General features: G+C 41.7%; 2 protein-coding genes across 4 annotated transcripts in view; both read left to right on the forward strand.

Annotated features, from left to right (window-relative positions):
• Positions 1-12,895, forward strand: part of grm8a (glutamate receptor, metabotropic 8a) — a gene marked incomplete at both ends in the record, with an annotated part of 1,167,224 nt that overhangs the window by 496,094 nt on the left and 658,235 nt on the right. The gene's annotated exons all lie outside the window — the stretch shown is intronic.
• Positions 1-12,895, forward strand: part of LOC310794938 (WD repeat-containing protein 17-like) — a gene marked incomplete at both ends in the record, with an annotated part of 138,648 nt that overhangs the window by 30,635 nt on the left and 95,118 nt on the right. For both annotated transcript variants that reach the window (XM_083656969.1, XM_083656970.1), the window contains 4 exons: positions 2,155-2,323; positions 6,403-6,494; positions 7,398-7,480; positions 9,587-9,673. In XM_083656969.1, coding sequence (XP_083513095.1) covers positions 2,155-2,323; positions 6,403-6,494; positions 7,398-7,480; positions 9,587-9,673 — 431 coding nt within the window. The remainder of the gene's footprint in view (positions 1-2,154; positions 2,324-6,402; positions 6,495-7,397; positions 7,481-9,586; positions 9,674-12,895) is intronic.

A 12,895-nucleotide genomic window follows, 5' to 3' on the forward strand; every position in this document is an offset into this window, starting at 1 on the left:
TGACTTCCTACTGTGATGTCGCTCCAATAAGACGACCTACTTCACATTTTCTTTTACAATAAAAACATATTTATGCAATGACTTTACATAATGTAGGTTATATTTATGTGCATCATCCTACCTGTGCAGCAGGGGAGAGAAAACAATATCATTCTGGACAAACTTTCACCAATCTAATCTCATCATGACATAGGGATAGGCTATATTTTTCTAGCCAATGCGTTTAGAACATTCTTTTCACTTTGATCTTGCTATAGTGTAGCGTATTTACATGCTTGCAGTATTTAAACTGCAGTTAGATTGGTTTGAGAAGCATATGGAATAATAGCCTATATATGGAGACAGACAGACGGGGATGAAAGGGAGGGGGGGAGCAGAGCGCTTGGCTTTCTGACCGGACTGGATCGCTCCGTGGAATTGGAGCTTAAAGGGAAACTTGTGATTTGTTTACTGCACTTCCCCAATGAGCAGATTGTGCATACTTTTACGCTTAAAAGGCGTGGTTATAATGCTTAAGGCCACCTGTAGCGCTGACACCAAAATATCGAGTGCGCTGGTCCACACCCACTAATCTGCGCTGCGCCTGGCACTATGCGCAGTTTTTAGGCCGTTGCAACGATAGAGCCCCTGGTCTCAACTCGGCCTCAACCTGATTCGGTCTTGGCCTTGAGTCAGACTCAATTAACCAATGACTCGATCTGGACTTGGACTCGACTACAGCCCTGATTAGTAGTCGTAGTAGTATCATCACATGAATAATATGTATTGTTTAAACCTGAATTAATGACATGTTAATATATCAATTAATGTATGTACTGTATCATTTTAGTATTCTTAAGACATTCTAAGATTCCCATTAATTTGTTATTATTCACTTAATTACTGAAGTATTTGTAAATGCTTAACACATGATGTGTAAAGTATAAAGTTGTTTACTTAAATGGTTAACAAGTGACATTAATGAAGACTGTTAACCATTGAGTAGTAATGGTAGTACAGTATTTGTAGTGGTATTCTGTATTAGTATTATTAGAACATTACAAGATAATAAATCATTATGCCTTTGTGACATATTAGCCAATACATAGGACTTCTACCAAAACCTCTTACAGTTTATTTATCCATGAGATATGGCCTACAATAACATCCTTAATATATGTTTTTATCTATTTTGTATTCAGGGTCATGTAGAGACCACCTTAATATATGTCTTTATCTATTTTGTATTCAGGGTCATGTAGAGACCATCTTAATATATGTCTTTATGTATTTTGTATTCAGGGTCATGTAGAGACCATCTTAATATATGTCTTTATGTATTTTGTATTCAGGGTCATGTAGAGACCATCTTAATATATGTCTTTATATTGTATTCAGGGTCATGTAGAGACCACCTTAATATATGTTTTATCTATTTTGTATTCAGGGTCATGTAGAGACCATCTTAATATATGTCTTTATGTATTTTGTATTCAGGGTCATGTAGAGACCATCTTAATATGTCTTTATTTTGTATTGAGGGTCATGTAGAGACCATCTTAATGTCTTTATATTGTATTCAGGGTCATGTAGAGACCACCTTAATATATGTTTTATCTATTTTGTATTCAGGGTCATGTAGAGACCACCTTAATATATGTCTTTATCTATTTTGTATTCAGGGTCATGTAGAGACCATCTTAATATATGTCTTTATGTATTTTGTATTCAGGGTCATGTAGAGACCATCTTAATATATGTCTTTATATTGTATTCAGGGTCATGTAGAGACCACCTTAATATACTGTATGTTTTATCTATTTTGTATTCAGGGTCATGTAGAGACCATCTTAATATATGTCTTTATGTATTTTGTATTCAGGGTCATGTAGAGACCATCTTAATATATGTCTTTATATTGTATTCAGGGTCATGTAGAGACCACCTTAATATACTGTATGTTTTATCTATTTTGTATTCAGGGTCATGTAGAGACCATCTTAATATATGTCTTTATGTATTTTGTATTCAGGGTCATGTAGAGACCATCTTAATATGTCTTTATTTTGTATTCAGGGTCATGTAGAGACCATCTTAATACGTCTTTATTTTGTATTCAGGGTCATGTAGAAACCATCTAAATACAGTATATGTCTTTATGTATTTTGTATTCAGGGTCATGTAGAGACCATCTTTGACTGTAAGTTTAAACCAGATGATCCCAACCTGCTGGCCACGGCTAGTTTTGACGGGACCATCAAAGTCTGGGACACGAACACATTAACAGCCGTCTACACCTCTCCAGGCAATGAAGGAGTGGTCTACTCCCTCTCTTGGGCTCCTGGTGGGAAAAACACAAACACGCTCTCTCTCTCTCTCTCTCTCTCTCTCTCTCTCTCTCTCTCTCTCTCTCTCTCACTCTCACTCTCACTCTCACTCCTCACTCACACACACACACACATAGTTGGACTTCTAATTTGTTTTTATGTTTAGTTTTTTAGTTTTTCTGAATCCCCCCCCCCCCCCTGAGGTGTAGATTAGCACCATGCTTCCTCCGACACATGCACAGTTACCAGCCGCTTTTGTGGTGGGGACATTTATTTCACTCAATTTCACGCAGAAAACTTTGTGAGACTAGGCTGCCAATAGTATAGCAGTATCAGACTTTTATGTAAGAATCCACCCATCCCTTGTAGCTGATGAGATTGTAGATCCCCATTTGAATCGTAATTGTGCATGTGCCCCAGAGACTTTCGCCAACCAAGCCGGATAACTTCCAGGTAGCCCTCTGCTAGCTGGAATGTGGATAAAATAATTAAATCGACTTTACAAATGTTATCGGACGGAATGGATCAAATTCTGATCGTGATTAATCGAGTAATTTCACAGGGGTTGTGTGACACTTACAACAATTTATCCACTCTTTTACAGCCGCAACAGTTGTGGCGGAGTAGGCTACGGCTAAGCTATGACAAATGCTGCATTCACGTGTTCCTCGGATGGTCTCATTTCCTAAGTTGGGAAGTCATTCTTGCGACTTCGGTGTGTTCATGAGCTTTTAAGTGGTAATGTGGAAACAACATGAACGCTCCAAAGACGATGTGCTTTTTTTTATATTTCTTTTTATTAAGAAAAATACATAAGAAAGAAAACCACAAAAAACCACAAGCATCTAGAAAAAATAAAACCTATACATACACAGGCACATTCTCTCAAAACATCCCCTCCCCACAGGACCCACAAACCCACAAAGATATTAGCTCGCAGTAATATATATGCCCTACAGCAAAAAAATAAAAAAATAAGAAAAAAACACAAATGCAACCTAGCTATCATGGCGACGTCCATGGTCCCCACGCAGGGCTTTAATAAATGCATTCCACGCCGTCATATTTTCTACTTTAGCGCCATGCATACGGGCCACCAACATCTCCATGACAGCCAGGTCCACAGCTGAATATGCCAATTGTTCAAAAGGCAGAGAATGGGGAGCCTTCCATCTATGAGCTACTTTTTTTTGCGGCAGTAAGGGGCTGTTCACACCATACGCCGACCTACGCTCAACCTACGCTGAACCCACAAGTTTCATTTAGGCGTCCTTGTTAACAGGCGAAGCCGTTCACACAAGCCGCATGCGTCATGCTCAAGGCATGCTCAAGCCTTGCTCACGCGATCGTTCAGGATTCAGGTCATTTTCCAAGCATGACGCGTGAAGCTTGAAGCTGCCAGGCATGAAATCAATGGGAGTTGTGGGCGAGTTCAAGGTGCGCCGAGGAGACGCTGAGAGGAAAAGAGAAGGCTTCTTGTGTGAACGGTTAAGCATCAGATCAGCTTGAGCCTGCCTCAAGCTTCAGCTCGGCTTATGTTAGGCATCCTGTGTGAACAAAGGCTAAGGCCCAACAACAGCCAACGCGTCTGCCTCAAGGATAAATTCAACCCAGTGAAATCATTCAATAACAAAACAACAGGAGAACAAGGAACAGTGACTCCCAGCACTATGTACATCTTCCTGGCAACTTCTCTCCAAAGTAAAGAAACGGCCGAGCATTCCAGACCATGGGCCCTATCGTCGTACAGGCGCTATCGTTTGCGCACCTCTTATGCTATCTTCCCTGCGTCTTACCATATGCCATCATCTGCCTCCACCATTCAGTTTTGCGCCGGCATCTAAGCGCAAACACAGGTGTAGGCGTGGCTCAGGCCAAACCAGGCGTGTCCGTGCAAAATACTGGCCTTTGCGCGCCTCTTCCCTGTGTTTTTATGCTATCGTCTGCCTCCCACAAGTGTCATTTTACACTCTGGCCAAGATACCATCGCCAGGATCCAAGCATAGACACAGGTTTCTCCGCGCAGTGCAGGGGAAATCCTGGCTTTTTCTGACATTACACACGGCATGGATGTCCCTCTCTCTCCAAAACCTCACACGCGCACACACTCTCCCCTCTCTTCAGAATGCCATGTTGATTTTCAACTATAGAAAATAAATAGAGTCCGCACACTGATATTTTGTCAGCTTCCAGGTCAGTTTATTAATTGATTTTCAACTACCGGTAGCCTACATTGCAGAAAAAACACACCTTGATTTAAAAATGAGAATTAGCTTGTCATGGTTTTATTAGGCTACATAATTCCCAGCCATACAGGTCTGTGGTGTTAGGTGTATAACAGTGAGAAGGTTGTGCCAGCCAGTATACAGTAACCCCTTTCCCTGAAATTGCACGCATGCAATAGTTTAAGATGAACCCGAGTGGACAATTCTGATATATTGAAATAGGCTAGGATTAAATTCTCACACATCCCTACCTATTAAAGAAACAAATCTTTTTACATGTGTAGGCTATGTTAAAGTGGCCTATGAACGAAACATCCAATTACAGTAAGCGGACGCTTTGGGACATAACAGCATGGGGATATCCACTGTGTAACTGCACGGCAGCCCTTTGCTGTGTTTCAAATGGAATTTCATTCCATCAGCACCAATTTTCATTATTTTCTTTATTAGGTTCTAATTGATTATCTACAGTATATTGAATCCAAACTTGTTCATCCTCCAATTCATTAGAGAATTGTCTTGAATTGAAGAATGAAGAATTGAAGAATTGTTTGTTTTTTCTGCCAGAGAGAGAGAGAGAGAGAGATGAAATGATCACTGGCACTGCAGAGCAGTGGGGTGACAGGGAAAACTTTTTAATGCATGATTTTGAAAGGACAAAAGGTTAACAAAATAGGCTAGATTATAAGTATTTTGTTTGATAAAGAATAGTGTTATTGGTATATGATGCGATGGGGATTACAGCATGCATCGGCAAATTCATTAAAATTCATTTGCAGAAACAGTTACATTCTTAAAATGAATAGACAACCCCTGTTTAATATTCCCTTGAATGTACATTAAAAATAACATTTGGGTGATTTATGTGAAAATTGTGAGGTGAAAATGTTTTTTTAATATGATCGATTTGATGTGTTGGGTTCTCCACCTCGTGAAGGGTAAAGGGAGTGAGAGAGGGAATCAGATTGTTCTTGTAACGCCCAGACTCTGGGATCAGACCAATCCATGTGGCCTGCATAATAAAGTTTCACCACACCCATTTAAAGCGTTTGCGCCTGGGCGGGAGGGAGGAAGAACACACCCACAATTAGCGCTGCGCACTGCGCTATTCGGGCACAAAACTGGCGCTAACGCAAGATTACCGCTTTTGCGATGATAGGGCCCCATGTGTATAAAGGTACCAGGAGTTGCCAGGGCACATAATGCACAGTTCGGGCTTTGAGATAGCTCCATCTGAAATCATTTATGACGGGTACAATATAGTCTATGGCCGTGGTTATAATGAAGCAATTGGTGATTGGGGTTCCTGGTAGTTTAATTTATTATTAAGCCTAGGGATAATTTGAAAACATTGTATTGATCTATTTACATTAGACGAAGCCAGAAATAAACAAAATGAAGTCAGAAACAAATGGCGCTGTTCGGTTCTGGTTTAACATCTCTGCTTTCCGGGTATTTTCCTCCTGCCTGGGGGTCTTGAGATGGAGGCAGGGGCGGAGGTTTGAGGGACAGTTTGAGGGCGAGTTACGAGACTTAGTTACAAGATCATTTTAATGCTTTTCCACTGGCATTGATTTATGACAAAAACATAAAAACGTGAAAAAATGTATGTACCGGGTCTCCGCCCGAGAGCGACGAAGTTGTTAATCTCTCTGTGTACTCTGTGTGTTTTAAAGGAGGGGCTAATCTCTCTGTGTACTCTGTGTGTTTTAAAGGAGGGGCTAATCTCTCTGTGTACTCTGTGTGTTTTAAAGGAGGGGCTAATCTCTCTGTGTACTCTGTGTGTTTTAAAGGAGGGGCTAATCTCTCTGTGTACTCTGTGTGTTTTAAAGGAGGGGCTAATCTCTCTGTGTACTCTGTGTGTTTTCAAGGAGACCTGAACTGCATTGCAGGGGCTACGTCTCGTAATGGCGGCTTCATCTGGGACATCAAGAAAGGAAAGATGATCACTCGCTTTAATGAGGTTACTTTAACTGTTTCACTACCTGACTCTTAGTAAGGGGAGAGGGGCTGTTTCACTACCTGACTCTTAGTAAGGGGAGAGGGGCTGTTTCACTACCTGACTCTTAGTAAGGGAAGAGGGGCTGTTTCACTACCTGACTCTTAGTAAGGGGAGAGGGGCTGTTTCACTACCTGACTCTTAGTAAGGGAAGAGGGGCTGTTTCACTACCTGACTCTTAGTAAGGGAAGAGGGGCTGTTTCACTACCTGACTCTTAGAAAGGGAAGAGGGGCTGTTTCACTACCTGACTCTTAGTAAGGGAAGAGGGGCTGTTTCACTACCTGACTCTTAGTAAGGGAAGAGGGGCTGTTTCACTACCTGACTCTTAGTAAGGGGAGAGGGGCTGTTTCACTACCTGACTCTTAGTAAGGGAAGAGGGGCTGTTTCACTACCTGACTCTTAGTAAGGGGAGAGGGGCTGTTTCACTACCTGACTCTTAGTAAGGGAAGAGGGGCTGTTTCACTACCTGACTCTTAGTAAGGGAAGAGGGGCTGTTTCACTACCTGACTCTTAGTAAGGGAAGAGGGGCTGTTTCACTACCTGACCAAATAATTGTTGAATCTTTCATATTGATCAACAGCCTCATCGATACCTATCATACCTATCATCGGCTGCAGATACAGTACATTCTAATCTTTCCGTGTTGTGGGGCAGTAAAAAGCTTATGTATTTGACCTTTAATTTACCTTTTAGTGATGACAAGATGCTGTGATTATACATGTCTTTATTTCCATATGAGTTTAATATCATAATTATTAGCAACATTTGTTCCACAATAGCTGAAAAATATAAATAAACACTGTAAACACTTGTTTTTTCCTCCCTCACTCTCTCTCCCTCCCTCTCCCCCCTCTCCCTCTCTCTAGCATGGTAAGAATGGTATATTCTGTATATCATGGAGCCATAAGGACTCTAAGAGGATTGCTACCTGTAGTGGAGATGGATTCTGGTCAGTGCGTCTTCCCCAACACACCTGTACCTCTTCCCCAACACACCTGTACCTCTTCCCCAACACACCTGTACCTCTTCCCCAACACACCTGCATATTGTGAACAATTGTTCCATTACGGGGGGGAAATAGTACATTTGTCTTTCAATCAGCGTGGGTTGCAGTCTGTGTGTTTGATATTGTTTTGACTACAGCATCACCAGTCTGTGTGTTTGACATTGTTTTAACTACAGCATCACCAGTCTGTGTGTTTGATATTGTTTTTACAGTACTACAACATCACCAGTCTGTGTGCTTGATGTTTTGACTACAGCATCACCAGTCTGTGTTTTTGATATTGTTTGACTACAGCATCACCAGTGTGTGTGTTTGATATTGTTTTGACTACAGCATCACCAGTCTGTGTGTTTGATGGTTTGACTACAGCATCATCAGTCTATGTGTTTGATGGTTTGACTACAGCATCATCAGTCTATGTGTTTGATGGTTTGACTACAGCATCACCAGTCTATGTGTTTGATGGTTTAACTACAGCATCACCAGTCTATGTGTTTGATATTGTTTTGACTACAGCATCACCAGTCTGTGTGTTTGATATTGTTTTGACTACAGCATCACCAGTCTGTGTGTTTGATATTGTTTTGACTACAGCATCACCAGTGTGTGTTTTTGATATTGTTTTGACTACAGCATCATCAGTCTGTGTGTTTGATGGTTTAACTACAGCATCACCAGTCTATGTGTTTGATATTGTTTTGACTACAGCATCACCAGTCTGTGTGTTTGATGGTTTAACTACAGCATCACCAGTCTATGTGTTTGATATTGTTTTGACTACAGCATCACCAGTCTATGTGTTTGATATTGTTTTGACTACAGCATCACCAGTCTGTGTGTTTGATATTGTTTTAACTACAGCATCACCAGTCTGTGTGTTTGATATTGTTTTAACTACAGCATCACCAGTCTGTGTGTTTGATATTGTTTTAACTACAGCATCACCAGTCTGTGTGTTTGATATTGTTTTAACTACAGCATCATCAGTCTGTGTGTTTGATATTGTTTTAACTACAGCATCATCAGTCTGTGTGTTTGATGTTGTTTTGACTACAGCATCACCAGTCTGTGTGTTTGATATTGTTTTAACTACAGCATCACCAGTCTGTGTGTTTGATATTGTTTTAACTACAGCATCCCCAGTCTGTGTGTTTGATATTGTTTTAACTACAGCATCACCAGTCTGTGTGTTTGATATTGTTTTAACTACAGCATCACCAGTCTATGTGTTTGATATTGTTTAACTACAGCATCACCAGTCTATGTGTTTGATATTGTTTAACTACAGCATCACCAGTCTGTGTGTTTGATATTGTTTTAACTACAGCATCACCAGTCTGTGTGTTTGATATTGTTTAACTACAGCATCATCAGTCTGTGTGTTTGATATTGTTTTAACTACAGCATCATCAGTCTGTGTGTTTGATATTGTTTAACTACAGCATCACCAGTCTGTGTGTTTGATATTGTTTTAACTACAGCATCATCAGTCTGTGTGTTTGATATTGTTTAACTACAGCATCACCAGTCTGTGTGTTTGATATTGTTTAACTACAGCATCATCAGTCTGTGTGTTTGATATTGTTTAACTACAGCATCACCAGTCTGTGTGTTTGATATTGTTTCAACTACAGCATCATCAGTCTGTGTGTTTGATGTTGTTTTAACTACAGCATCACCAGTCTGTGTGTTTGATGTTTTGACTACAGCATCATCAGTCTGTGTGTTTGATATTGTTTAACTACAGCATCACCAGTCTGTGTGTTTGATATTGTTTAACTACAGCATCATCAGTCTGTGTGTTTGATATTGTTTAACTACAGCATCACCAGTGTGTGTGTGTTTGATATTGTTTCAACTACAGCATCATCAGTCTGTGTGTTTGATGTTGTTTTAACTACAGCATCACCAGTCTGTGTGTTTGATGTTTTGACTACAGCATCATCAGTCTGTGTGTTTGATATTGTTTAACTACAGCATCACCAGTCTGTGTGTATAATGGTTTGACTACAGCATCACCAGTCTGTGTGTTTGATGTTTTGACTACAGCATCATCCGGACCATCGATGGGAAGATCCTCCACAAGTACAAACATCCTGCTGCTGTATTTGGCTGTGACTGGAGCCAGAACAACAAGTAAGACAGGGCTAATCAATTCAATTCAATTGGGCCAGATTTTAAAACTAGGATTATGTAGAAATATTTTTTTAAAGCTTTTGGTAATGACACACTTGACACAAATGCAAACGAATGCAGTACAAAAAATTGCAATGTTTATTGTTTCACTTTTGACAAATCAAATAATAATAATAATATACTTCCGGTAGCCATGCGGACCTGATGGCCCTTTGAGTCTCGAGCTCTCCAACAGCGTCCCACTAATTACATATATTTCAATCATTTAAACGCCAAGCACATTCGTCTGGCATCCTATTTATGAGCTGCAAGTTAACGATGACTCCGAAGGGTATGAAAACTCTGAAAGACGAAGATATTCAGTCAATCGCCGAAGTGGTGAGAACCTTGCTACGTGAGGAGCTAGATGCTACCATGCAGCAGTGTAATGGCAAGCAGGTATCCAGCAGGCTTGATACCATGCAATCAGAGCTAGCAACAGTGACCACAAGGATCCTTTCAGCTGAAGGGGAACTGGCTACGCTGAAAACCAGCACCAAGAAAGACTCCTCTTTCCTTTCTACCGTTCAAGAAAAGCTGGTGGGTTTTGAGCAGAAAATAGCAGACCTGGAGGACCGAAACAGGAGATGCAATATCCGAGTTTACGGGCTACCAGAGGACACGGAGAAGGACGCTCCAGTGCAATTTCTGGAGTCGATGATTCCAACTTGGTCTCCTGCCCTGAAGCAACTACACCCAGAGATTGAGCGAGCCCACAGGATTTACAGAGCTGGTGGCCCCCAGAAAGATGGAGAACGACCCCGAGCTTTCATATTTTGCTGTCTTCGTTTCGCCACATGGCAAGCCATCCTCGGCGAGGAAACATCCCCCCTCTATCGGTAACCGGGTGCTTCGGTTTGCCGCTGACTTCAGTGACTATACCGGTAAACGCCGCAGATCTTTCTCACGAGCCATGGCATTTGCACGTGAAAAGGGGACTGATTATTTTCTTCTATATCCAGCTACCTTCAAAATCAGACTGGGACAGGACACCCACCTCTTCTCCTCACCAGCGGAGGCGGAGCACTTTTTGGAGTGGCGCTACTCAGCGAGACACATCGTAGCCCTGGAGGATACAACAGCGGATGGACCCACTCCACCGGTAGATTACTGGCGGAGGCGGAGCGTTTTTGGAACATGGCTCTTCACCTAGACACGTCAATGCCCTGGAGGGGGTTGTGGTGGATGAACGTACGTGCCCCAGCCTCGCCAATGCCCAACCGTCCAACTAGCCTCTTAAACACCTAGCTTTGTTTAGCTGCTAGCCGGCCAGTTGCTGCTACAGTCCTTGTTGAGGCTTGAGCAGGCCTCCAGTTTTGTCCTGTCTCCCAGCTGCTGCTGTGGCAGGGAGGTGGGAGGAGCAGGGGACATGCTGGCTCCAGGCACGTCTCACCCCCTTCAAGTAATTCTGAAGACTGAAAAAGATGCTACTCTTGACAGTTTTGTTGAACTGGGAAGGATTTTAACAAAGGGTTCTCACTGGCCCATCACGTGTCTTTGGTGATGGTTCTGGCCAATAATAGTGTTTTGGAGTTGAAATGGGCTCAACCCACTCTCGAGTTTCAGTCCCAAGGGGCATTGCCCTCTATCGTTGCAACGGCCTAAAAACTGCGCTTAGTGCCAGGCGCAGCGCAGATTAGTGGGTGTGGACCAGCGCACTCGATATTTTGATGTTGGCGCTACATGCGGCCTTAAGCATTATAACCACGCCTTTTAAGTGTAAAATTATGCACAATCTGCTCATTGGAGAAGTGCAGTAAACGAATCACAAGCTTCCCTTTTAAGCTCCAATTCCACGGAGCGATCCAGTCCGGTCAGAAAAGCCGACCAACGCGCTCTGAGCTCCCCCACCCTCCCTTTCATCCCCGTCTGTCTCCATATATATTATTCCATATTATTATTAGGGATGGGGCCGATCCGATCCAATATCGGTATCGGGTGCCGATATTGGCACTAATTCACGGATCGGATTGGATTGAGAGAAAAAAATCCGATCCAATTTTATTTTTATTTTTTTTCCTTCTTTGCCTTATATATTTTCTTAATTTTGTCTGCTTTTTGCAAGGTATATATATATATATTTTTAAATTGGCCAAATCTTTGCCTATACTGTATATTCAAGAAAAATATTGGTATCGGCATAATATCGGTATCGGCAGATATCCAAATTCAGGTATCGTAATCGGATCGGAAGTGAAAAAAGTGGATCGGTGCATCCCTAATTATTATGCTTCTCAAACCAATCTCACTGCAGTTTAAATACTGCAAGCATGTAAATACGCTACACTATAGCAAGATCAAAGTGAAAAGAATGTTCTAAACGCATTGGCTAGAAAAATATAGCCTATCCCTATGTGGCCTATGTCATGATGAGATTAGATTGGTGAAAGTTTGTCCAGATTAGAATGATATCATTTTCTCTCTACCTTTTCTTCTCCAGTGCTGCAGATGATGCACATAAATATAGCCTACATTATGTAAAGTAATTGCATAAATGTGTTTTTATTGTAAAAGTAAATGTGAAGTAAGCCAAGTCTTATGGAGCAGACATCACAGTAGGACATCACAGTAGAACCGTGTTACGGCTGTCACTCATTTAAACCACGTTAAATCTGCGAGGGATATATATACCCCCTGGATTACATATATGTTTCACATAGGGTTGTGTTTGGATTTCTGTTTTACATATATGTTTCACATAGGGTTGTGTTTGGATTTCTGTTTTATTTTGGCCAATATTGAAATGTTCGAGAATTGCATGTTGTGTGAACAGAAACATTATTTCTATCTACCACTTTAGGCAATTTAGGCTGATTTGGTTGATATTTCTTGTTGAAATGTATTAGCCTCAATGCATGCTGGGAGATTTCACATGTGGCTCAACAGCCTCTGAATGACAGGGGCTCAAAACTATGATATAACAACTTTTTTCCATCGGTCTTTGTGCCTGTCTGACGCGCGAGAGAGAGGGGGAGAGAGAGAGAGAGGGGGGGAGAAAGTGTGAGATCGGCAGAGGAGAGCTGTGGGGAGAGAGTGTGAGATCGGCAGAGGAGAGCTGTGACAGGGGCTCATGCCTGTCTGACGCGTGAGGGAGAGGGAGAGAGAGAGAGAGGGGGAGAGAGTGTGAGATCAGCAGAGGAGAGCTGTGCGTAAATACGCACAGTAATATCCGTGGTGCACTGA

The sequence above is a fragment of the Poromitra crassiceps genome (assembly GCF_964638095.1).
Source record: "Poromitra crassiceps genome assembly, chromosome: 2".
NCBI lineage: Eukaryota > Metazoa > Chordata > Actinopteri > Beryciformes > Melamphaidae > Poromitra > Poromitra crassiceps.